Raw genomic sequence first — 27,678 nt, 5'->3', positions numbered from 1 at the left:
TGTAAAAGTTTAGTCAGCATCATGAACAATATGAAACATATAAACAACAGGTTTAATAATGTATTTTTCATACAGACACTTTCTTTTATGTCTGGTCTTCAAATATGAATTTCACAGTAATTTGGGTTGAAATGTATTTAGATTTATTTCTTTAATAAGTGAAGAAATGGTTAATCCCATTGTTTTCTTTAAATTGTTCATTGGATTTAATGTTAAAGTTTGGACACCCCTGATTTAAGGAGATTTTGGGAATGATGGCAAAAAAGCTTTTCCCAAAACTTTAAGAAAATTGATAAGAAAAGCAGATTATAGATGGAACCAAAGGAAATGTCAGGAATCCAGCAAAGCACAAAAAGTAAGTCTGCATTGATACATGAATCTTTGCAACAGTTATAAAGAGTTTGAAAGCCTGTCCCATTTAAATGTTGCCACATTTTTGAGAAACAAGCATTTTTTTTTTGTTTTTTTCAAAAGAAATGTTTCCAAAAAGAACATATTTCTGCAGTTTTTGATAAATTAAATATAGGGAATGAATTAAAAGTCAATTTTACAATTGATATAAACACAAATGTCCTGACTTTTTGTCATTTGTTCTGCTCTGTTGGATTTTCCTCCACAAGGGGGTGATTGAACCTCATGGACAACTAGCAGGAGGTTTCTCCCTACGTCTTTTACGATTAGATGATTTATGTTTTAGTTGGACCACAAAGACCTTTAAAAAAATATCCGTGAGAATAGGCGCCTGTGATTGATGAGGTGCGTTAGTTTTAGCGCGCTCTGAGGATCTGAGCGGAACCACGGGTTCACTGACGTCAGGGATACCTCACCAGCAGAGCCTGGCTGCGCTGCGCTGCGCGTGAGGAGGAAGAGGAGGAGGAGGCGGATTTCGGGAGCAGTCGTGATCGGACCTTGTCCGACTTACTTGTTCCGTGGCTCTGCGAAACCAGCGGTTTCGTTTTGGCGCGCAGAAGTTTGCCTTTCATTCATTTTTTTTCGCCACGCACGGGGATGCGCGCGGAATTGGAACAACATTACTGCCTCTTCCGCGTTTTTGGATTTATTTGGAAAGAAAATTTCGACAGTTTTCCCCTGCAAAGGTTCGAAAAAAGATGAAGATTGCTGCTGATTCGGACCCGGGATTTCTCTGACTTCCACTAGCGCGTCTGCGCAGTTCCGTTCAGGGGGTTTCCACCGTTTACCAAGTATTTGCGCTGCGTGGGATAATTAGTTGCAGATCTCAACCTAGTTTTTTTTTATTTTGGGGGGGGGGAGACGCTTGTTCTGTGCGTCATGAGCGGCACGATGTGGATGAAAATGCAGATTATTTAGTGGGATCAGTGACTGTCCACTGTGCCAAATTACGCAGGAATGGCGAACGTGTCTAATCGCAGTATTGTAGAAAAGTACATCTGCCACAAACTCTCCAAGAGGGGCTACGTGTGTGGGCTGAACGGCGGCCAGCGCGAGAATGCTGCCAATAACGGCTCGGTTGGGGACCATTCCCCGACTCCGGTCCGCCGCCGCTGCGACGCAGGAACGGGGCCTGACGAGGAGAGCAGCCCCCGCCTCATCAGAGCGCTCTCCCGGGCGGACCCGCTCGCGGACATCCACAGGGTCCTGCGCGAGGCGGGAGACGAGCTGGAGCGGCTGTACCAGCGGGACTTCACGGAGATGTCGCGGCAGCTGTACCTCACCTCCACCACGGCGAAGACGAGGTTCGCCGAGGTGATTGACGAACTGTTCCGGGACGGCGTGAACTGGGGCCGGATTATCGCGTTCTTCGAGTTCGGGGGCACGGTGTGCGTGGAGTGCGCGTCCAACGAGGAGATGAGCACGCAGGTGGCCAGCATCGCCGAGTGGATGACGGAGTATTTAAACGGACCTCTCAACAGCTGGATTGAAGAAAACGGGGGATGGGTAGGTTCGACTCCGCGCTTTGCAGCTGTGCGCCATGGGGGGGGGCAAAGGTCCTCTTTGGACCCAACTCCATTGATGTAAAGTGTTGATTTCATGACACACAACCTTCATATTTGACTAATCACCAATGCTGGGCTCTGATTTGTCTTTCTGCAATGAAAAAATACACGTGAAGTCTTGGAAAAATCTGCTCTGGATGTGCTCAAAGTGACGCACGACTGCGCAAGCTTTCAGGATGGACAACCCCCCCGGTGAGCCGCTCCGATTGGACGAAGGCGTTGGCTGTTAAAGTCATGTGTCCAATCGGAGCACAGGTGTTGTGTCACACCTCCGCGCTCTGATTAAAAGTCCCGCCCTGTTAGCAGAGCAGAAATGTGGAGGCAGACAGATGTATTGGAAGTGCCCCCTTAAACACTTCACTTTAGTAAAGTCGAAGATATTATCAAAACATTTGCTAGAAAACAGACAGAATATCGCACTCTTTTCTTTTAAAATAGATCTTTTTGCTGGAAATATGTTTAAAACTGCTTTTTTTGATGTGCAGATTAGGATTATTTGGCAAAAAAAGAGCAGTTTATAGGTTTGAATATCCAAAAACTTCATTTAAGTTGCTTCAATTCTAAATAACAACACCCAAGTAGAAGTAAAAGGTATTATTGAAACATTCATTCAAGTAAGAAGAAGAAAGAAACTCAAAGCCTGAGTACCATTTTAAATACATTTGATTTATAGTTAAAATATTTAGCATCAGATATAAATATCTTCTTGCACGGTGGTGCTGTGGTTAGCACTTTGGCCTCACAGCAAGGAGGTTTGAATCCCAACTGGGACATTGCTGTACGTTGTAGGTTCTCCTCATGCATGCAAGGGTTTTCTCTGGGCACATAATCCATTCATAGTTTAATTGCTGGCTCTAAATTGCCCTTAGGTGTGCATGTAAGTATGTATGTGGCCCTGCAAAATACTGGCGAGCTGTTCAGGGTCACTAACAGCAGTGTTGTGACCCCAAAGAGGGATTCAATGGGTCCTAAAGATGAATGGACGCCCCAGCATGAGTTGAAATGTATAATTCTTTACTTTTAAATACTTGTCCTGAGCTCTATTTTACATTTAATGTGAGTGCAGAAGATGTCGGCCCATAAATTAGCCTTTAATCAGCAGAGGGTTCTCATTACATTTATGCAGCATCTTAGCTGGAAGGTGTCATAATGGGATGTGCGTGCATGTTTGGAGAGGTAGGAGGGACATCAATGATTCATATGGAATCCTTCATCTCAAAGGATAGGACCGTTTAGCATTCCCCTTGAGTCTGACTTGCCCCCAGAGTTGGCAGCTCGTGCCACATATCAAAGGGAAGCAACAAAGGGAGGGCCCTGCAGGAACACAGAGTGCTAATCTAGAGCCACTGTGGTTAACATGCAGTCATCTGTTGAGCATGCAGGCTCGAATTCTGCGTCTGATTTTGCAGACTTGTGTTTTAAAGCTTGGAGGAGACTGGGCTGCATAGATGCTGGAACAAGCTCCCTGGAGCCTGTGGCCAGTGTGCTACAATGTAGGTCATCATAGTCTGTGTTTTACAGCTGGGTGGAGATGACTGCATCTCTGCATCCACTGGAGAGAATAAAAAGGGGAAAGCACAGGCCTGGTATACAAATGATCATTTTGGGGGTTTGCATAAGGGTGAATGTTTGATGGATTTCTGCTCTGGAGGAACCAAAAAACAAAAACTATTTTCAGCGAAGATGTTGATATTAATTCATTTGAATAGTTGTCGGGAAGGGAGTTCCCCCGATGAGCTGGTTTCCGTCATTACACGACGTTTAATAACTGAGACACCGCTATGGATTTGTTTTTGTTAACCTAGTCTAATTTTTGAATTTGAATCAAAGTTGCTTGAACGGTAGTTTTCTCAGGGGTGTGTGTGTGTGTGTGGGGGGGGGGGGTGTTACACTGTGAACTTTGCGTGAATGGTCGATCTCGGTCAGATTCCCCCCTGAGCTGTGGAATACCAAATCACGTTTTTGTCAATACTAGAATTTGAGTTTTCTCTGATTCAGTCAAAAAAAGTTCACTAAAAGCAATATTTTCTATTTACCTTAGATACAGTCTCTTTGATTAATTGTATGCTTGAAGGAAAATCTTTACTAAACAAAATATTTCACCAGTGAAAACCTGACCATGCAGAATGAAACTGACTTAACTTTCCTCTTGTTAGCTTTCTCTTACAATGGCTGTTGTTAACATGTCGGTTTGGACCCTCATCTGAGATTAGTTATAACATATACTTAAACTATTATTTATCTTCATTTTACCCATTTCTTGGTTAATCAGATTGGGTTTCCTTATCCAGGAAATTGTTAGTTTCAGTGCCTTCAGTCTTATCTATTTGACCTTTTGTCTCAAAAACCCATCAATTTCAATTTCAGAAAACATATAAAATGTTCCTCAAAATAGATCATTAAACAAAAGGTAGTTGTGTTACCGTCTGTCACTGATGGACATTGCAACACACCTCTTCAATAACTTGAGCTCACAGCTCTTCCCATGATGCAGTTTTTGGCCTGATTTTAAAGTTTGTGACCTCAGTGCACGGAAATAATCTGGAATCCAATCTGTTTTAATGTAAAAGCTTTGAGAGGGTAGTGGCCAAGCTTATGTGCTTACAGCTAATCTAAAGGTGGGATTGGCTGAGCATGTCCATTTATGGGGGGGGGGGGGGGGTCATTGACTGTACATGGAACTGGAACGAAAATGTCTTATTTCCAGCTTCAATGAAATTAAGTCAATTCAGTCGCCACTTTTCATGATATGGATGCCACCATGTTGGAGCCAGATAATGTCAGTAAGTCCGTAAGCAGTGATTGGTCAAAGTCGACAATTCTATGGCAATCACTCTTACCAATCAGAAGTGAGCTTGCTGGAGATCCACAACCCCACTTCTTAGAAGCGGGCTCTGGAGAATCTGTCAATCAAACACTTCAAACGTTTGATGTGAGACGACATGCTTCTATTGAGGCATTTCATTGGTCAGTTTATAACTTGAATAAATTGCACTACGAAAAAAAAACAACCTGAAAAGAATCATGATTATCAAGAACAAAAAGCACCAGAGGAAGATTAGTTATTCTAACAAATATAGTATAATGAAGTATAGCTGTTTATTTCTTTATAGAAGTCTATGGGACTTTGGCTTCTTGGAGGCGGTGGGTACTTCCTGTTTGGGCCACTTAGTCCACTTCTAATAAACAGTCAATGGTGGAAACCCATTTTCAAGGTGTTTTGGTTGCTTTCCCTTTTTTTAGATCACCCTTCTGACCAACAGTAGAGAAACTCTGTAAACGAGGTTTAATGTTCTCTTTTGACAGGTGGTACTTATGGTCACTTACACTGTCCATGGTGTTATTGTGTGACTCAGCTGAGTGTTGGCTTTTCCACAATACAAAACACCGGTGGGTACTAATCAAGGTATCACTGATGTATTTGATAACAGATCTCTATCATTTCTTCAGTCTCCACTTCCTGTTGTTTTTTAAGACAATTTGAGCCCAGAATAGCTTCACCCACTAATTGCTGTTGAGTCTACACATCATGGGTGACTCAAGTAGACATTCAGTTACACAAAACCTGCTCTCTGGAAGTCACAAAGCTCCTGTTGTGAATGCAAACCCCAGCTGAGGATGAAATGATTTCATCTTTGCTCTGATTACCTCTCTGCTCATTGGCCCCAATACTGCCGTCAAACCCTAACAGAAGCAGCAGCCGTCCGTTCAGCTGAGCAGCCTCACCCATACCTGTGTTTGTTTACACTCACTGGCACTAAATACAGTGTGATTGCAGAAAGACACAGCCAAGTGTCTGAGATATTAAATTACATGCTTGACCTGAGATGTTTTGACTGGCTGTGGGGGTGGCACACAGCAAAAGGTTCTCCAAGAAAAAAAAAAACAGCAAGTTACCAAGCTACAGTTAAGAGAAGAGCTCAAAAACAGAAAAATGATAACAAAAACTTGAGGGGAATTTCCCAATGTTTGTGTTGAAAGATGACTGTTTTTTTTAAACCTTTAGAGTTGTTTTTAGCTTCTTATCACATGTTCGGAAGGTCTACTAATTAGAAAATTAGTTATCATAAAAAAGGCCAAATGATTTATCTCATGTAGATCTTCGTGGAGGATCATCCTCTAAAGCACAGCTGAAGTGGGAGCCCAACCTGCGTTTCCATTCCTCTCGAGTATTCTTTGTATTTCCCCCCTAAACGGAGAGATCAGGTGTCAGTGGAAAGCCAGGTGTTTTTTTTTTGTGGCAGGTGTTTGTGTTAGGGGAAGTCGGTAGCGATTTGGGTGGGGTCAGTCCTTTAGAGGATTCACTGAGCACAATCTGCTTGCGGTTTGTTGGAAATGGCGTGTAGCTCCCGCAGAGCAGAAAAATGTCATTTATCTTCATGCATCACGGCTGATTTCCTGGACAAGGAGAGACAAAAATCCTCCAAAGCTGCAAATCCCAGTGGGAATGTATGCAGTCATGGAGAGGAGAGCGAAAGAGCGTTGGACGCTGCATCTGCTTTTGCTTTGAACAGCCCAAAGGATTGTTGTCTTACGATTTGTGTTTTGCATTTGTGATGACCTCTTAAAGATGTGACTAATTCATCGAATCTAAGCTTCAGATCTTCTCTGCCACAGTCATTTTGTGAGTCTCTTAGTGTGGGATGATCGTTGCTTTCTTGTTTCGAGCCATCGAGATGCGAAAGAAATGACTTCTCATGCAAATATGGTTCAGGGCTTTCCCCTCATCCCACCCAACTGTAGAGTCCCAGCAGTAGAATCAAAACAAACATTGAGCAACAAAAGCTGCAGTTGGACAGTTTGACAAGAGTTTTGTCTCTTGATGTTGACTCAGCTCTGTGATGAAGATGCTACGCCACCAAAGAGCTTAGTGTGGGAGGAAGGAGCCAAGATTTGCCCCTCCGCCGAACCCCTTTTGCTGCGCAGTGGTTCACCATCTGCCACAGTGTTTACACCCATCAGCCCGGCCGCCGTAATCTCAGAAACATTTCTTACTGAGGCTCTGGGCTCAAACTCTCTGATTCAGACAGCGTCTTCCAGAAACCGGTCCTTAGAAATGAGATGCACAAAGAGCTTTGAGGACATCAACTTGAAAAAAAGTGTTGTTTTTTTAAGTGCATTTAATATTTTATTCACGAAAAACCAAAACATTTTGCATTGTCAGCACTTACTTACATCCACTTTTAACATCCTAGCTTGATCTCATTACAGGAAACTGCTCCTTTAAAAAGGAAAACCAAAGATTTCCGTTGGGTTATTTTAGTCTTTTGAAATATTTTTCTTTATTTCTGACAAATTACTGGATTGTTTCCTCTAAATTAAGCTGGTGTTTATTTGTTCTTCTCGCTACAACACATTATTAGTCCTTCCAGATTGAAAGGGGGATTTTCCAAAATCATCAGAAGTGAAGGATTTCCAAAATGGGTTCTTTTTTCAAATTTGGATGCAGAACTTTAACTTGTAGAGGAAAACATTAAAAAAACAACTTTAAACATCACACGAGGCAAATAAATAAATAGTATCTCCAGTCCAGACTTTGCTGACTCGTCAAGATTTAAACTATCTGGAATAAGGACTGTTGCCTTGTTTTTTTTAAATTACGCTGCAGGCGGGTTGAACCTCATTTGCATCACCTGGAGTTTCCTGGCAATGATGGAGAAACGGCCAACAACTCCAACAAGCTCATTAAGACCCAAAGCTGTATTAAGAGATTTCATGAGAGCTCAGATCTCTTAGAGTACTTTAACATCTTATCTTAAATCTTCACAAATCAAAGCATTACTTCTTCTTTTGTTTACTGGAAAACACATAATTTTTAACTAATTGAAGTATTTCAGACTGTTAAAAAAAAATTACTTATCCTGCTAATAAAAGCTGCTGCTCGGTAGTGACAGTGATGTTAGTTACAACTTCAGGCATAAAGTATTTCCCCAAAAATATCTTTTCAAAACAACATTTTTTTATGTTTAAAATATTTTTCCTGTCTTGTTTTTTAGAGACAGCAATACCCAAAAATGCAGTCTCGCTAACATTTAAATCAGTTTGCTGCAGACTGGAACACTTGGGTAAATGACATTCCCTAGCTCCATGGAGTGTTTACTCTGTCTTCATTGTTCCACACCTGCCCAACATTTCACGGATGTTCCCCCAAACACGTGAAACCTCTGCTGTGCATGGAAAACCAACCCGATTAGCACACAAACCCTGTTCTGTCACAGATGCAGTGGTATAATGGTGCCTGTGCTTCTTTCCGCGACCTCTCCTTTCCCCCTGAGACCCTCCACCCCATCCTGTGTGATTATTTCTGGGCCTCCTCAGGAGGGCTGCAGGAATGTGCCGGGGAACAGTAACTGTAAATAAATAATGGAGACGACCAGGGCTTTCCTTTCCTGAGCAGACCGGTGAAGGGTGTGGACAATTTCTGTTCCTTTGTTGGATAATCCCGGTAGTGTGCTTCCTCCAAGAACATGTACTGACGTGAGCGGCTTTTATTTCTATTATGTCTTGCAAAAAAAGTGTTAAATGTGAGCCTGTAGCCAGAGAATTGATGCTAAATTCTCTTCTGTAATTTTACACAAATAAGTGATCAGATTAGTCTGAAGGACACGTGCCTAGGCTATTTAAAAGCCTGCTATTTCACTCAGAGAACATCTTTATAAATAATATATGGAATGGAGAAACTCAGACACTTAATGCAAGAACTCTAAAGGCTGCCAGGGCTCAAGTTGAGACTTTTTTTTTTCTTTCCATCCTCCCTCCTGACCACATCACCTTTAAATCTAATACATTACATGCTCCATCAGTTCCCAAAGACTCACTTACACCCGGAGACCAGACTTCGGCGCCACGTGACACCCCAGGTCCCTAAAAAATGCAGGGACATGTAAGAAGCCTCTAAATTTAGAAGGGTTACCATCACCGTGCCTGCGTGGGCCTTTTAATTGTCTTTCTGCCGGTAAATCTCTGCTACGTTTTTGCTTCAGTTTTCAGTCCACTTGAAATCTTTCAGCCCATCTGGATGGAAAAGTGTTCCAGGGAGGCCTTTGAGATCAAAGATTAAAAAAGGTTTTCCACCTTTCCTGTCATGTTGTTAGCTGGATAATGAGAAGCCTGAGGAGACGTTAGTTGACTTTGCCACAAGGCACGCACTTGTGCTGCAGCGCATATCAATAACTGGCAAGGTTAGACAGTTCCTCCCATTGTCTGGCTACTGTTGGTGTTTGGGGGGACGGAGCACCCAAAAGGTTTCGGAGGACATTTAAGAATCCCAGCTAAGCAAAATACTCAAATTTGCAATGATGATGGTTATTTTTGTGTTTGGTTTGCCAATCAGTTTTGTTAAAAAAAAAAAAAGAAGACAACTCAACATTTATTTTTGAAGAATTTTTTTGAGTGAATAAACTAAGAAAATAGAGGGTTTTATGTAGACCTGCACAATAAATTGTTATCACGATATCAACCTGTGCAGTGCGTGTATCGCAATAGACGGCATAAACCGCAAATAAATAGTTTCCTTAAATGTTTACACTGAAACAATCTCAGTGTTTAACGAACACAAATAGATCCATTTACACATTTAACCAATCGGATGGTACCCTTAACGTGGTTGACCAATCGAATTAAGAACCTTTTACGTTCTTAGACGTTTGTCATTTGACGTATAATTTATGTTATGTTAACTTTTATTCAAATAAACTGTTGCAGTGAAATTATGTATTAGTTGGTTTGTACGGTGGCCCAGAAGTGCAAATCACATCAACAAATCAATCGACGCGAAAACCTTTTAAAATATTACAATAAAAATGCAAAAATAAAAATTTAAAACATCACTTCTGGGCCACCGTAGTTTTGCTTTTTGTCCTTGTATCACATGTCATATCGTCATCATAATTCTGATCAGTAATATCGCACAGTCCAAGTTTTTCTCATATCGAACAAAAAAGAGCAAATTCACACATTTAAGGAAAATGGACAGTGTGTTTGAACATTTTTTATGCGTGTGAGGAGTTTTCAGAAAAAGCAAAAGAAGCTTAAGGCATTTATTGTTCAAACTTTTAAAGACGGTGTTGGTAGCTTACCAGCACAGATCCGTGGACCAGTTTAAATATTCAAAGTATTATTCATCAAATTTAGATCTGAAGGTGTAAAAAACACCATCGTAAAACCAAAATGTTCATCCTCAATTTATTCTGCATGCACATATATTGACATATATATATACTGTTGTGGAGAAGTTTGAAAAAATCTACTATGATTTGTGTGAAATGACCCTTTAGGCTTGATAAAGATTATATAAACACACGCACACAGGCAAACACAGAAGCGGATGTTCAAGTGCAAATCAATTATTTGCCGTCCACAAAATAGCCTTGTGCGCACTCACGTGCATTTGCATACACACATTCGGCGTGTACACACAGAAGCTGATGTGCTGGTGTGAATCAATAATGCTGTGTTGTCACAGGGTGACATGTGAGCCATGGCAGGGAGCAGATGGCCCCAGGGTGCCCAGCTTCCTGTTAACTGTGCCATTCGGCCTTGGCGTGCGCACACACACACACACATTCACATGTCCACTGGGATTACCCACTGCAGCTAACCACAGCAGTGGCCATTAACCACTGCCTTTATTAGCTCTTTTTTTTTTAGAAACCCTACTGAAATAAATAAAAAAACAAGAGGTGGATGTTGGTAAAAACATTTTTCTTCCTCCAGTGTAGGTCAGGAGTAAATAATTCTCCACACCCCCTTCCCGATGTTAATTCAGGGCGTAGAGGTAACAACCCACAGGAAATCGGATCCGTTTCACTCCGTCTGAGTAAGGTCAGCCGCTGCTCCGATATCATTTGGACTGTATTGACCGAGCATTTCCGATGATTTCTGTCAGTATGCCTGAGCAAGGACTCAATTAACAGGGTGACGCTGTGGCTGTTGCCGTGTGCATTGCACAAAGATTCGTTTTTGAAGTTAAAAAGTGAGAAAAAGACCTTGACACATGCTCACAAAGCGCCGAGCTGCTGGCTGGGACCTTTGATGGTGACTGATTTAGTTTGAAGTTCAGAGAAAAGCCAAATGGCAGAGTCGATTAGAAGATAAAAGCTTTGTTTCGGGCCCATCATCCACACACAATCCCAAACTTTCAAGACCCACTCCAATGAAAATTGGTGTTTTTAATGTTCTTGTAGCATTTTTCTCATGATGGAGAACATATATTAAGAATATTTTTATATTTCCGAGTATTTCTTTATTCCAATAATGACAAAAAATGCTGTATGAATAAACTTGTAGTTATGTACATCTACAATCTGCAGGCCACAAGCTTCCTGCTCTGCTCCATTTTGATGCATCCACATGTAGACAAATAGATCCATGTGCATCTTCGTTTTCCATCGTCCAAGTTGCAACTAGCTCAAAATTGTGCGGCTGGATAGCTCCAATATCGCTCATGGGAAATGAGCGCAGGTTTACTCCCCACCAACAGTCCTGCCCACAACTCAGAGGAACAGTTCTAATGTACTCCCGCTGCTCTGCAGAAACTAGGTCCTAAAAAAAGACAGATTTTTGGATGTTGTCTAAAAACAGCATAATAATAATTAAAAAAATCTACAGCCATGTTGGTCTCACAGAAAACCATCCAGTTTTCAGAGTATTGCAAATACTTGGAGCTGACAAAAACCCTTTTACCTTGCAGGAGGAAAACCTGATGCTGCCAGTCCTCTTTGTTTAAAAACTATTGTAGCAGTTTTGCTGAATTTGATCTGAAGAACAAACCTTTTAATTGGTTGTTTGGCTGTCATTACAAGCTCAAGTAATGGCAGCTACTTCAAAGCAAATATTGATTTCAAAAAAGAAAAGAGCTGACAGTGATTCCTTTTCTTCTTCTTTGTTTTCTTTCCCTCTGACATTACCGTGACTTACGTTTATGTTTCTTTCAGAGATGCCGTGATCTCAGACTCATGTCAGAGCTAATCTTGCTTGCATTCAGTTTTCTCAGGCAGCGTTCTGCTTTGCAGTGCAGGTTTTTTTTTTTTTTTTTTTTTTTGGACAAGAGTTCTGTCTGCAACTCTAACAACTGCAATTTTAATTACCCCTGCAAATTGACCCAAAAAATAAGAAGTTCATTTATTTTTTATGTTTTCTGAAGGTTTTTCGGCTGAAAAGCTGGCTCACCAAAAGATTCCAGCATCTTATTTTTGGACACGGATGTAAAAACCACACCTCTGTGCGTCACTTTGCAAATTATCAGCCACCTATGTTAACTCATTTTCGATGAGCACCCGCGCTCAGGCCCCCTGACCTTCAAGGAATCTAGATTTGAATTAAAATGAGAGCATGTTCCAGCACTCATGGGAACATGTAATGTAAAAAAAAAAATGTTAAAAAATCCTGGATGAAATGACATCTGAAGACTTCTTTGATCAGCAGCTCGCAAGGTTATAGAAGGGGAGGATAAGAGCCAGAAGGGCAAGCAATAAGAAGAGGCTTATTAAGTTATAAGCAGGGGATCCTGTGCTCCACTGCTGCATGGTAGATCAAGATTGAAAGATTTTTCTTTGCTGAGAAAAGGATGGTTGAGAGTAAAGGTTGCAGTGTTAGAAGCCCCCCTTTCTTCCCAAACAAAAATGTACCAATGTTCTCAGTTGAGATTTAATGAAAGTTGGTGCAGAGGAATAAAACTGAGGAATTTGTTGCTGAAAGTTTTCCACCTCAACAGTCAGCTGATTATCAGCTGATCCATCAGTAAAGTACTTAAATACAACAATAGGGAATCCCAAAAGTAATGAATGATCGTCGTCATCTCAGTGATTTTAATTTGTAGTTTGAGGCTGTTGGTCACAGCTACATACAATCTGAAATTGTCCCTTTAAAGAGAAACCTTCTTTTTTTAAAGCGTGTGCGTGCCCCTTTTTTGTTTTTCTTACATTTTCCCTGAAGAACAAAAACTGTCACAACAGACAAAGTAATTAGCATCCTTCAGGTCTGCTGTGCTGAAGGTCACACAGTTTTCTTCAGAGACCTCAAACAATTGGTTCTTTTATGCTAAAACCTGCTGGTCAACAATGGTCTAAAATGTGAGGCAGACCGAAAAAAAAGAAAGATGGAAAAAGGAAGAAATATTATTCTTGTCTGTGGTGAGCCTGTGGGTCTAATGTTCCTGTGATTCAATTATTTTTTGTAATGATTTTGTTACACAAGGCGCGTGTTCTGGAGCTGACTTTCTTGCTGTTATCCCAGGCCCTTCCTTCTCAGAACAGGCTTCTCGGGCGCACACACTGAAGCTTTTTGTCTCCACACATCAATGCATTCCTAACATTCCTCTGCTCCAGGCCTGCATGGAAAATCAGCTGGTTGCCTGAGAGGTCGTTGAACTTTTCCCCCCAGCATTCCTCTTCTTAAAGACGCACTCTGATCATCTTTTGGTCTATTATAAAAGCATTTCCAGATGATGGCGTTTTTAGCCAAAATCCAAAAACCTTTGTCGTTTTTTAGGACATTGTTTCTTCATCAGAAATTCGGCTCTGAGTTGTGGGCGGAACCATTCCAACTCTGCCCCCTTCCTTTTCCCGTTACTAAGAGCTTTCTGTTTACACGGAGCAACCATGCCCCCCTTTTCCCATCACCCATAGCTGAGAGCTCTGTGTTTACTCGCTCTCCTGCTAACTTGCAGCCCCTCGCACCACCAACCTAACATCACCATTGCAACAAAAATGATTAGCAATATTGGAGCCATCCAACCAAACAACTTTGAGCCAGCTTAGACGATGAAAATGGAGACGTACATGGATCTAGTCGTCTACAACTGGATTCATCAGAATGGAGCGGAACAGGAAGCTTGACCTGCTTTGAGTAAAGTAATACTCAGTAATGGAGTTGTGAGCAAAATGTACTTAATATATGTCCTCCATCATCTGAAAAGTGCCATAAGAACATCTTCAAAACATCAAAAACAGCATTTTCATTGGAGTTGGTCTTAAAGAGGGTCTCCCCATGACTCACTGCCTTCAGAAGAGATTATTCTTAGCAAAAAGTCAAATATAGCTTAGAATATTTTCCTCATTCTTCTCCTTTTTTCAATATGATCTCATGTTTCATGTTAGGGAAAAAGGTTTGTAATGCATTTCACAACTTCAGCTTGTGGGAAAGCCGATTCTCCAACCACACTGAGTTCTGCTTTGTCTTCCCACATAGTGTCTTTTTAGCCCCTGTATGCATTTGGCACACGACAATGTGGAGGAATCACATAATAACTCTGTTTAGATACAGTTTTCATTAAAAAGAAGCTACAAGAAGAAACGATGATTCAAACCGCAATTCAAAAAGGACGATAATTTATCAGCGCGGTATCATTGTTGGGGAGTTTTAGTGACTGGAAGTTCTCGGACTGTTTTTGTCAACTCTCTGAAGGCAGAAGGTTTGAGGTGTGATGGAAGCCGGAGCACAACTGAAACATGTTAACAAGATTATTGCAGGAATGAAATAAATTCCATTAAAGCTCTCAGACGCCTCGCCCTCAGTGGCCTGCATGTGAAGTTCAACCAGACACAGCCTGAGCAGCCAAAATGGGACAATGTTCTACTTCAGTTCAGTTTCTTTAGTGAGTGCAGAACTGGCAAAAAGGAAAGCTAAATTATGATCCAGTTCAATCCAGATCATCATATGAATCATTTTACCGACAGATTACCTCAATGTTTTTTTTGGAGAAATTCCCTTTCTGAGCAAATAAAAGACAACACAGGAGAGGAGAACTTCATCCAAACACAAGAACATGAAAAAACCTCCAGTAGAACCAAACTGAGTGAGGTTACAGGAGCACTGTTTGCTTTGAACACCACCTAAGTGAGTTTTATCACAGGAATGAGAAGAATCTTGGACAAGCTTCGGGTTCCCAGGAGTTTGGCTATAGCGTGACAGGAATGTTGTAGCCCTCTCTTTGTTTTTGAGAGTTTGACATTGGAGATTTCAGCTCACTCTTGTGTAATTGTAATGACGTTGCTGCAATCTCCACAGTCAGATGTAGTAGAGACTATGAAGAAGGAGCAGACGAAACCCAGAAGGAAAACTCATAGAAAAAACTGTTCCAGAAATCTGAAGTCATGAGTTTGCAATGTGGTTTTAGCAATGGGCTGATCTTGCTCAGATATTTCAGTATAAGGTTCATGCTGATCCTGTTAGTCACAGGAGGATGTTAGGCTCTCTTGGTGTAGCTAATATACTCAAGCATTATCAGGATTAGTGCTTCTTAAATAACCCGCTCCAATGAAAATAGTGTTTTTGGTGTTCTTAAGCATGCTCTTGTGGCCTTTTTCTGCCGAAAACTGCATTTTTGATTTTTGATTTATTCAAACTGTTGTGAATCAGGAGTAGATGAAAAAAATGCTGTTTAAAAAAGAGCGTCTTTAGGAGCGTTTTACTCCCTGTCCTGCTCCATTGTGCTCCATTCCCCTTGAAGACAAATAGATCCATGTACCTCTTAATGTTCCTCATTTGAACTGGCATCTTGCTCAAAACTACACGGCAGGATGCTCGCCATTTTTGTTGCACCAGTAATGTTAGATTGTGGGTGTGAGGGGCTGTAAGCCAGCAGAGGGGTGCGTGAATGCCAACAGTCCCAACCACACTTTTCAAGTGAACTCCTGCCGCTCTGCAGGAACTTTGTCCTAAAAAAGAAACCAACACTGTTTTGTTTTTATTTTGGCTGAAAACAGCATACCAGTAATCCTAATTAAAAGACCAAATGATGATCAGACTGGGAACTTTAACTGGCTAAAAGGGGTGAACCTCTTTCTTTTTTCCCAAAATGTATTTCCCACCCAGGTGGATTAACTGGACTCAGCCTTTTATGGAAGGTCATCCATCCATTTTCCAAACTTGTGGGGGTCACAGGGTTGCTGGAGCCTATCCCAGCCACTGTTGGGTGAAGGCGGGGTTTACCCTGGATGGTTTGCCAGTCCATCCCTGGGCCCTTATGTGAAGCCAATGACTGAATCCTGAAGATAAGAGTTTGAACAGAAGCTTCTGAATAAATAAAAAATCGATCCTCCACGGTTCATGAAGTTGCTTTGTCTTTCATATCTGGTTGGAAAATAAATCTGTTATGTATTAAAGTGGAAGTTGTAGTGGATGGCAGAAGCTGAAAATACACAGTTTTCTAGGTAACAAAACATAACCTCAGTGTGACCTTTGTGGCGTCACGTTGAAAAAGTGGCTTCATTTCTCAGGATTGTTGTTTGCACAACAACAACCTTTTTCTCAGCATTTGACTGCAGTACAAACGTTTGGGAAGCACAGCAAAAATTCCTTTTAGGATTATTGTATGTCTAAATAATTTAATACAGATTACTGACAAGTCTTTGCAGATCTAATGTTCTGCTCAGGCTGCTTTCCACCTTCTCTGTGACTTTGTGGTAATGGTTCCGTGTGCTCCTGCTCCGTTTTCTCTCCACTTCAAAGGTGGTCCTGAGGGAGCTGCACCTCAAAGAGATGATTGTTTTTTTTTTCTTCTTCCTCGACATTATCGGACATCTGAGATCCTCAGTCTTGTCTGTGCTCCCAGCACGCCCCGTCCCAAACTGTGCCCCGTCTCTCATTTACATGGGTATGAGGAGAAGACCGCTAGCGATGAAACCTGCCCCTCATGTAGTGCAATCACGTAAACCGCTCCAATATCTTGTTTCCAAATCTGACATTCTTTCATTTAGTCCCTGGCTTGTCAAGATGTCTCCTGTATGAAAGAGGAGTTCACCTTTGATGTGCGGATACTTTCTCCTCTGTTGTTTTATTCTCTACTACATGATGTTGTATTTGTTTGGCTGTGCCTCCTAAATTACTGAGGGGACTTGAGATTTTTATGAACCTGGAGTTTTCTCAAACTTGAATCACTTTAAACAAAACAAAGGCTCCTAGCTACAGAGCTTAACCAATGGTAGCTCTCCTCTGCTGCTCTCCTCCCTTTCTCCATGGTATTAGTATGACTTCATGTTTGGCATGCTTCTAGACTTTCCCTTGTTACGCACATAGCCTCTGATCTGACCATACTTGGCCCTGCCACAGAGAAGCTACAGTCTCAAACCAGACAATGATGTCATTCTAGCCGCATCTGGCACAGGAAGTGACTTCACACTAACTGGACTGTTGAGATTCTTCTCTAAGACTTCGCTGTTCAAATGCAAAGCTCCTTTCTGGATGCAAAGATTGTGTAATCTCATTACATCAGGGCTTTTAAAAAAAAACGAGACACAACTACAGGCAGCAGAAAGCGTTGACGTGTCATTTCAGTGAAGTTCTTGGAGCCATGCGGCCTCCATGTAGATGGGGTTCCCACACATCCCTGTCATTACTTCATGCCCAGTAGCTGGTTTTGGACTCTGGTCTATTTCGAGAGCCGCCTGTTCTGGTGTGGTTGTGTGCTCTTAAAGGGTCATTCCATTTGACTTTTGAGGCTGGAAGCAGTGTGCCGCCCCATCTCAGGAAATGAGCCTCTCCTCTATGGACCGTGTCGGTCAGAGGAGAAGCAACAGGCCACCTGGGAATCAGCTGGTTCCCGTGGCCTCAATCAAGGAGAGCTTTAGGAACGCTGGCACTATTTTGACGTAACAAGCATTCTGTTGTCTGTGACAAAGAAAGCTGATGGCAGAAAAGTAAGTTTTACTTTGGTTTGCAGTATTTTTAACATGTTCTTGTGGCAATTTTCTGATGATGGAGAACATTTATAAAGAAAATTAAGGTTAAAAGTGCATTTGTGAGTTTTTCTTTATTTAAATTATGAATCAGGAGCAGATTGAAAAAACTTAGTTTGAAAAGAGCGTATTTGTGCCAAAGAAAATTCACTGGGCGCCACAAGCTCCCTGCTCCGCTCCGTTCAGATCCATGTCCGTCTTTGTTTTCCACATCCACAGCTGCCATCTGGCTCAAAGCTGGACGGTTGGATGGCTCCAATATTTCTAGCCATTTTTGTTGCCTGATGCTGTTAAGTTGGAGGGGCGAGGGGCTGTAAGCTAGCAGGAGAGAGTGTTAAGAGGTTGCTCTAATGTTACGAGTAGCAGGAAGAGGGGGCGGGGTTGCTCCGAGTCAACGGTCCTGTCCAGAACTCAAAGGTGAATTTGATCTACTGCCACTCTGCAGAAACTATGTTCAAGAAAACGACACAGATGTTTTGATTTTCGCTAAAAAAAAAGAGCATCTTTATACGTAAAAAACCTCTGGGAACGCTTTGAAAATAGATTAAAAGATGATCAGAGTGGGTCTTGAAACCCTCGCCCTTTGGCTGGGAAAGAGGATAACAAAAATCTTAGCTTTTTCTGCGTTTATATAATTTCGGCGTCTTTCTTCCTTGGAGAAGCCATGGAGCTCTCAGACCTTCAAGTGGCAGACTTCCTGTCTGCAGTGGAAAGCCACTCAAGTCAGGTTTAATGCACTCCGAGCTCAGCAGCCGCATCGCTCGGATGATGACTCAGCTGCCCTTTAGCCCTCTCCCCCTGCTCTTGTACGTCACCCACGTCCTTATAAACGGACAGAACGGCAAGGCGAGCCTTGCTTTATTAGATTGTGACGCTCTGAAGCAGAGGCTGGGACGAAGCCTTGATATTTATAGCAGCACAGCAGTTTCCCACTTGTGTGGCAGGACCCTGTTCCTTTCTCCTCTGCTGGAGGAAGGCTGGGCTTAGAGCCAACATCCAGGGAGAGGGAGCACAGCCACCTTTTCAGGGAGACATTGTCACTTCTTTTGACGACTGTAAAGGATTTCGGATCAACTATTCAGGCTGAAATAAAAAATAGTGACCGAGCTGGAGCGGTTCTTTTGTGAATGAAACAGGATTGTGTCTTTGCGGTTTGCCCCTTTGCTTTGATCGGTCTTTGCTTTAAAGGCGGCTTATCATGTACACTCTGAGCTCTGGGAAAGTGTATAGATAACCGCAGCAGAAAAGAAAGTGAAAGGAGGGCCAACACCGTCCACAATATTCCTCCTGTCATGCACGCTCTCAGTCCTTCAATCCACGCTGTTCTGGTGAATTCCAGTCTTGCACATGAGAAATGTTTTCCAGTTGAGGTCGTCCCCCCCCAAACTCTCTCAACATTCGTCTTCTTTTCCCAGACTAACTGGAGCATTAAACTCACATCCTTGACAGCATAAACAACAGGATTACTATTGTTTTATATTTCCACAGAAACCATAGTCTCGTGGGTAAAGTTCAGGTCCTCCTTTCTTTATCTGGCAACTTTGGACAATGAATAATGGAGACAATAAAAAAGAGCAGAGTGTCATGTGGAGTGTGGGTGATTTACTGGCGATCGTGTTTCATGTTCCAGCAGTGGAAGCTCACTCCCACGGGAGCGCGAGCTGTTTTGTAAACACACAAATGCTGCCGCCGCTGCTGCTGACGCAAATTTGAATATTTATGAACCTTTAAGGGTGCATCCAACGTCAAGATAGCTTCTCTTTTTCTTTTTATGAAACTGGAGTTTGCAGTGAAACTCAAGTGGAAACAAAGCAGCAAGGTTTCCATTTTCTTTGTTCCAGGTCACAATGTTTTTTTAGACTAATATTTGACCTTTTTATTGTCTTTACTGTCACGTTTGAGGGGGCATACATCCTTGTGGAGGACATTCCCAATAAAGGATGTTTCAGAGGCGTGCAGAGAGAATGAAGCTCCTTGAGCTATAAGATGTCGTTTCAAAACCTGGTCGGGACTCTAAAAATGTTCAGGTTAATCAGAAATGAATCTGTGCCAGTCATGGGTCAGGTCATCTGGCTGTTTAGCACCACGATGAATGAAAGGAACACGCATTTGTTTGGTATAGTTTCATATGTAGTAAAAGAGAAACTAAAATACCTTAAAACCAGTTCTACAAACACAACAAATGAGGCTATTAGAGGCTTTTCTTTTTGCCTGGCATCCAAAAAATGGGAGCAAATAAATCAAATGCGTCTATTTAACTGGGATGAAAAAGTTTCAATGTTTGCAAAGTTAGAAAAGCTATTTATTTTTGAAATAAATAAAAAGTATCTATGTTTGCATGGATTTCTTTTTTCATTTACCCAGAGATTTTTTTAACAATTTGACCAGTTTAAACAGCAAAAACAAACATTACATTTCTTCATCGGAATTTCGGGGTCAGCTCGAGTCTGTTCTATCTATCGACACAACGATGTCCCAGTTGAGGTTTGAACCAGCATCTCCTTGAATTCTTAGTGATGGAAAAACCCATTAGAGTTTTGGGTGGTTCTTTTAAATGAATAATAGATGTCCCTGATTAAAATTTCAGCTCCAAAAGGTAAATTTGGAATCTATTTTGGTGCAGAAGTCCGCTCCGTTTGCCATTTTTGGGCTGCAGCATTTTTACAGGTCATTGAAGGGCTCAGTGTCCTCAGCTCTGAGCTGCTGCTGCTGCTGCTGCTGCTGCTGACACAGTGGTATTCAGCAGATAATGAGCATCGCAGTAAAACCCTTTTTGTCATCTCTTTTTTGTGTTTGATTTGGCCAACTGGCTCCTCAGGGACATGATGGAACCTGACCTTGTTTGGCAACCGTCTGCTGTCCTTCCACTTCTTCACTGTTAGGGGAGTTTTTTTTAATTTTTTATTCTAACCTCCTACATATCTTTGAACCGGAATGACAAGAGATTTTACCATTTAACCTAAATAGAAAGATCAATTTGAAGGACAAAAATTGCTTTATGTGTATCAGCTGGACCTTAGCTTAAAAACTGGTTGTTTTGTTTGACTTTTCTGAAAGAACATGGGGCAACAGTGATCACATGAGAATTACTACGTGTGCTGCTGTGTGATTGCTTTGGAAATAAACAGAGCTGGAGCAGACGTGTGGTTCAGAGGTGAAAAAAGCCATAACAGGCGCTTTAATTACAAATTGAACTTTAACCCACATCCCCTTGTCCCACAGAAGCCTCCCAAAAAACAGGATGGCTGCCTAATCATTCCACTGTTTTGGCAAAGGCTGCTGGGAGTTTGAACAAAGCTGGTCAAACACACAAGATGACTCATTATCTTCCACACAGCCTGTGGGATCACTCCCAAAAGTACAAAGGAACATTTGCCATGTCCAGCTGCCAATTAGATAAAGCATCCAAGAAAGATGGGAACATGGGAGAGTCAAGGAGAAAGACGCCGAGCGAAACCCAGAGGTTTTCAACGATGTGAAAAACAGAGCAAAATTGAGGATGGGCTCTGTCCCGCTGGTGGGAAAAGCAAATCATGGGTGAAGCTTCCCGTCAGCGTAACCATGGGAAGCGGGCAACTATGCCAAACCTCTGGCTGAGAATGGGATTGCGACGTGTCCTTGCTGTTATGTCTGCATATACCGCTGACAGATTCACTGCGGGACATTCAAATGAGGAGAGAATGTACTATTTTATTGTGGCCTTTTTAAAGCTGTTGCCCCAAAAATTGAGTATTTTGGATGCACTTTCATGTATTCTCTCTGTGTCTACCCCATCTTCAGCTCTTCGTCGCTGCCTTTTAAAAGTGGGAGCAAAAACAGGGACAGTAGCGTAGAAGGACAGGAAAAAGTAGGAGTGTAATAGTTTGTTTTGCTCCCCACTCACATGGTTGTGGCAACACTGCTTGCTAACGTGTGGGTCAAAAAGTTCCAGGAGCTGAAGCGGAGCATGCCTCGGTCTCATGATATCCACCTGACACCCCTCCCCTCCGTTTCTTCCCCTGCTTCCTAACTGAGTCAGCCTGGAGTTGTTACCATCCCTGCCCTTGTGAGACTCTTTTAAACACCCATCACGTCTCTTTTGAGCCTCTTCCTGTAATTTGTCCTCTTGAGTTTAGGACTAAAATAAACAATTATCTATGGAAGCTGTCTGGGACACGCATCATGAGTTTGCTGTTTTGTCCAACCATGCTGGCAGTCACATGCACTTGTTGCTGATTCAAGTATTGACCTCAGCAAACTCTTTTTTCCAGGAGTAAGTAGGAAAAAGATGACCGTATGTTCCCTTTCAGCTGGACCTCAGACTGAATACTAGTCGTCTTTAAATTCATGGAAAACACAGAAGGGAGTGACATTCACAGCTGGAATGACCTGTGTAAACGCTGGAAAATTGTACGGGAATGTTGCTTTCCGTTCTGCCAGCATCCAATGATGGCTTCATCTGACCTTTACTCCAGTTTGATAGACGCTAAAAAGTCTGAACGATGCCTCCATATTTCATGCTTTAACCTCCATTTACTTAATGGCAAGAAAGATGTGACTCTTTTTGCTTTAACCCTTGTGTTATCTTAGATGACCCCACCCTTACACTGACGTGTTCTCCCTACCATGACAAAGGTGGATAAAGGTGGAAAGATTTCATGTAATCCATGGACACCAGTGAAGATCACAAATCATTGAAGAAAAAAGGTTTAGCGCACTGTCTAGTGGGTCTAGATGACCCAACTCCCAATGTTAAAGTGCCTAGGATAGCACAAGGGTTAAAAATAATTTTACTTTAGTGTTAAAGAGGGATCTTTGCCTGTTTTGTGGCTGCTCCCTTCAGGAGTCGCCACAGGGAATCTGACCTCTAGATTCAGCTCTAACCCTTGAAACAGGATCTGTCGCTAAACATCTCACGCTTTCGACATCTTCCACCGTTTACATGATCAGTGAGAATCAGCTGATTCTGACACAGAGAGAAGAGCTGCTTTTCATTTTGGCTGTGCTTTTCTTCATTTCATGAGTAACCCTTGTGGTATCCTAGGCACTTTAACATTGGGAGTTGGGTCATCTAGACCCACTAGACAGTGCGCTGAACCTTATTTTCTTCAATGATTTGTGAACTTCACTGGTGTCCATGGATTACATGAAATTCTATTCACCTTTATCCACCTTCATCATGGGAGGGAGAACACGTCAATGTAGGGGTGGGGTCATAGGATAGCACAAGGTTTAATGTTGTCAACGGTTGAAGAGTTAACACCGATGCTCTTCCTGTCCTAAACCCTCTGCATTCATCCGGACCTGGGACCGGCACATGCAAACACGGAATAACGCCTTTATGTAGTTGCAGTAACTCACACTGCTCAATGGGTGCATCAGAATGGAGCGCAGCACGGAGCTTCTGGCCCTCCCAGCATATTTTTTGTGTCACAAACAAGCTCTATTTTTGAAATGGAATTTTTTATCGCAGTTTTATGCTTAATATTCTTAATACATATTCTCCATTATCAGAAAAATGCCACAAGAACATTTTAAAAACACCAAAAAAAGGATTTTCATTGACTGCAGAAACAAGCATCTTTTTGCTCACAAGTGCCCCCTAAGGAGTGGCAGAGTACTGTCTTTCGCACTTCCGGGTAATCTTCACTTTTTTTTTACACCATATATTAATATTAACAATAAACACTTTATAAAATGCAATCACAGTGTATAACATTCCTGAAAAGTGCCCCCATTCTACGGAGCAATGAACATGATATTCAGAAAAAAAACTTGTTCTCTCAAATTAATACTTTGCGGCCACAAAAATTGGCATTTTGAGTGCACAAATTAGTATTTTAGTATCTTCAATTCCTACTACTAATTTGTGGGCGCAAATTATTATTTTGTGGAAACATTTCTTTCAATGTCATGTCCAGGGCTCCATACCATCCACCTTGTTATGTATACTAACTTTGTGTGTATAAGTTGACTGACTAGCATTTCCTCTGATTGCTGGGATCCTTTTGTTTGGGACAAAAGCTTTTTTTTTTTACCAGAACCTTTACATCATTTTATTCTTCTAGATTTTAGATGTTACTCATTTTGAACCATTTGGAATTATCCATTACAGATTAGCATGCTTATTGTGTGTAGCATGGCTCCAGATGATTAAAAACATGTATCTGCAAAAGAAAGGGAAAATGTTTCTGGCCTGATTTGAAAATGAAGTGTATTTTGACACCAGAGGGCCTGAGTTTGAAGAATCTGCTGATTCTTCTTCTCTGGTGTCATCAGCCCCCAGCCTCAGGAATGCCACAGTACAGGAAGAGAAACAGGAAATGCTTTTGTCTCTCCACAGCACTTCAGTCTCCTCTTTTTTATCCTCTGTTGTTGTTTTTTTTCATTATTAATTTTTGAAAGAAAATATACTTGTGAAGAAAATTGTATGAACACCATTAGGGTCAAATAAAAACACATGACCCCAAAAATTGACTAAGAACAGTAAAGTATCGTGTCAAAGCCAGACAGATTTGAGCAGATCCTCGTGGAAAGAAGTGGTGCACGAACGCTGCAGTGAATCAAACGCAACACTCAATGGAAGGTCAAACACCAGCTTTTAACATCAAAGCAGCTCAGATGTACAGCTTCACTGCACATCAGCTATCGTGGTCCACCTTAAAACCTGCTGGTGTTTCCTTCCTTGAACTTTTTTTTTTTTTTAACTGTCTATTGTAGTGGGATTCAACTCCAACTTTTCACTGTCTTTGTGGGGGCGGGACAGCAGAGAGCTCGGCACCATCACTTCCTGTCCAGCTGTTCCTGCTGTCTCCTGTTCTGAGCAGATGTCTGCGTTTCCTCATGTAAAACATGCAGCTTCGGCGTTTTCTCCACAGATCATCCTTGAAGAGTGTACACTCGCACACTCTTCACACTCGGAGGCCCTCTGCCAGCCTCCCAGTCGCATCAATATATTTATATCTGGGTCTGTCCTGCTCAACCACATGTGAAGAATAAAAAATTTCTTTTTGCTGATCCCTGTGTTTCCTTCTGGGTTGTTTTTTTTCTTTTTACTCTGAGCGGGAAGAATGTCTGAGGTGTGGGAGGGTGGGATGAGCAGTAATGGATCCCTCTACGGCATGGGTGTAATAACACTCTATTTCCACCCATATTCTGCAGCAGGTTTGCATTTCAAAGCATCATTTCACATGAACAGACGGCCTTTGAGAGAGAAGATCTGTAACCTTAACCATGAAATACATGATAAAGTAAATCCTTCAGAAAACGACTCAAAGGTTAGGTTTTTAGCAGCTTTAGATAGGAGAGTTGGCTTCAAAAGCACAGTTCCTAAAGTATACAATGGCATTTATCGGTATAGATTTATTAAAAACATGATGATGCCATGTTTGCAATCCATAGTAAAAGGAGAAAAAGGATGACAGCACACTAAGTCCAACTTATACAAAATTTCAGGTTTGACTTGGATTTCTTTCATTTGTAATTGAAGTAAATCTTTTCCTGGAGGATCTTGACAAAGGATGCATTTTATTTTGAAGGGAACTTTTATGCGTAACAGTTAAAAGTAAAAAAAACAATTATATATAGAAAAATTTCACATTGGTATAATTGAATTATTGTAAATATTTAGAAGCTACGTTTAAAAAAATAAACGTCTAAATGTCCACAGAAACATTAATAAAATTGGTGGTTCTTGCTAAGTTTTGGTCAGTAAGAAAATGTCTCTTTTGTCATTAACCCTTGTGTTATCCTAGGCACTTTAACATTGGGAGTTGAGTCACAAGAACCTTTTTTCTTCAATGATTTGTGATCTTTACTGGTGTCCATGGATTACATGAAATCCTCTTCACCTTTATCCTTTGTCATGGTAGGGAGAACACCTCAATGTAAGGGTGGGGTCATCTGAGACAGCACAAGGGTTAAAATAGGTGCTGCCGCTTTGATCTACCCCCCACTGAGTTACAGCAAATTGAGCTAACAATTTAAAATCACTTTTTTTTTTAGAGAAAAGTGACTAGAATGTGCAAATGTGTGTTTTTACACTTTTTATTTAAAAAAATCTGAACTGATATTCATGAAGTTCTTGTTCTTCCTGTTTGTCTTTCAGGATGCCTTTGTGGAGCTGTATGACAGACAGAAGGAAACCGTCTTCACATGCTACTGGCCGTCCATCAAGACTGTCTTCGGCCTGGCTGCTCTCGGGGCGGCGAGCCTGACCATTGGAGCATACCTTGCACAAAAGTGAACCACCTCGTTCCCATCTGCTCAACTTTGTGCCTCTTTTGTTTTTCTTTTCCTTTCTCTCCTTTCCTGAGACACTCCTGACCCCTCTGAGACACGCTTCAGACTGAATCTGGTTTGCTTCAAAGGCTCCCTCAGAAAAGTCCCCCCCTCTAGCCCCTTCATGTCAAAACAGACACAAATCAAAACAGGAGAGGGAACCAGAGGCACGGCCCACAAGGCAGAGGAGATGTTGAAAAGATGCACCTGAGATGTAATCACACTAAGACAAGTTCAAGAGAAACAAGGAACGCACGTCTATTTTTTCATGTTTCCTTTTTTTGGTCTGCCTGCTTTAGTATCCGTGACAGCATGAACGTTACGTGTTAGAGTAGACTTTGCATGTGTGGGATTGCAGTTTGGGGGGCTTAAAGGCAAACGGATGCAAAGATGATGACTCCGGAGAAGACGAAGAAGAGAGTGCAACTATGTCAGTTCTTGTCAGGGTGAAGGACCTGGTTTGAACTGTGGACTCCAGTTTACCTTCAAAGCACTTCCTCTGCGGAACAGCTGCTCCGAATGTGTGATGGAAACGGTTTGCTGTTGCTAGTGCGGTGTGTCTGCTGTTCTCACTCCTCAGTGAAGCACCATTAGACTCTCCCAGCCTGTGATGGTGGATGCAAACAGCTTCTCCTTTACAGACTTTTGAAAGCTCCTCCACTTTTACGTCGTCTTTTTTTTACTTCAGGAAGGTTTTAAGTTGATGAAAACGTCATTCTGAGAGGAATAGGGACTGCAGCACACACAGAAAAGGAGGAAAGGAGGAAGCACAATAACCAGCACATTTTGTATTCTGAGGCTTTTACAGTATAACCGCACAATTTTAAGAGTGCATTCCACAGGCAATGAAATGCAAAGCAGACCACCCACATTGGTAATTTATATAAAAGTCTAACAATCACAGAGCTAAAAAAAGAAAAAAACGAGCCTGTTGCATCTTCTTTGCTTCTTCGTGAGTCCATTTGTGGTCAGATTGATTGGGTTCATTCAGGTTCTAGGGGTTACCCTGCCAACATGTGTTGGCCTGGCCCCACAAAGACTCAGTGGAGAACCAGACGTGGGCGGATGTGACCGAGCGGACTGCACAGAAGCAGGACTGAAGGTAGAGTCCGGCGCGCTGGAACCTGAGATGTCTGCGTTTCCTCATGTAAAACATGCAGCTTCGGCGTTTTCTCCACAGATCATCCTTGAAGAGTGTACACTCGCACACTCTTCACACTCGGAGGCCCTCTGCCAGCCTCCCAGTCGCATCAATATATTTATATCTGGGTCTGTCCTGCTCAACCACATGTGAAGAATAAAAAATTTCTTTTTGCTGATCCCTGTGTTTCCTTCTGGGTTGTTTTTTTTCTTTTTACTCTGAGAGTCTAAGAGTGCATTCCACAGGCAATGAAATGCAAAGCAGACCACCCACATTGGTAATTTATATAAAAGTCTAACAATCACAGAGCTAAAAAAAGAAAAAAACGAGCCTGTTGCATCTTCTTTGCTTCTTCGTGAGTCCATTTGTGGTCAGATTGATTGGGTTCATTCAGGTTCTAGGGGTTACCCTGCCAACATGTGTTGGCCTGGCCCCACAAAGACTCAGTGGAGAACCAGACGTGGGCGGATGTGACCGAGCGGACTGCACAGAAGCAGGACTGAAGGTAGAGTCCGGCGCGCTGGAACCTGAGATGTCTGCGTTTCCTCATGTAAAACATGCAGCTTCGGCGTTTTCTCCACAGATCATCCTTGAAGAGTGTGCGAGTGTACACTCTCCTCCCCTG

At 42.0% G+C, this 27,678-nt stretch overlaps 1 protein-coding gene across 1 annotated transcript; it reads left to right on the top strand.

Annotated features, from left to right (window-relative positions):
- The first annotated feature begins 844 nt into the window (after positions 1-844).
- On the top strand, positions 845-27,231 carry bcl2 (BCL2, apoptosis regulator). Its single transcript, XM_004079356.4, has 2 exons — positions 845-1,917; positions 25,740-27,231. Exons 1-2 carry the CDS (start codon positions 1,369-1,371, stop codon positions 25,875-25,877), a joined length of 687 nt encoding a protein of 228 aa, XP_004079404.1. The 5' UTR covers positions 845-1,368; the 3' UTR covers positions 25,878-27,231.
- Positions 27,232-27,678: the final 447 nt, after the last annotated feature.

Source organism: Oryzias latipes, chromosome 17 (genome assembly GCF_002234675.1).
Source record: "Oryzias latipes chromosome 17, ASM223467v1".
NCBI classification, from domain to species: Eukaryota; Metazoa; Chordata; class Actinopteri; order Beloniformes; family Adrianichthyidae; genus Oryzias; species Oryzias latipes.
Note: the sequence above shows the minus strand (reverse complement) of the source record. Positions and strands in the feature narration are given on the sequence as shown.

What these genes read in the sequence shown, in the direction of transcription:
- bcl2 (XM_004079356.4), top strand. Translation starts at nt 1,369, where the DNA reads ATGGCGAACGTGTCTAATCGCAGTATTGTAGAAAAGTACATCTGCCAC. An exon ending in TTGAAGAAAACGGGGGATGG is followed by an intron (nt 1,918 to 25,739) that starts GTAGGTTCGACT and finishes TTTGTCTTTCAG; the next exon opens with GATGCCTTTGTGGAGCTGTA.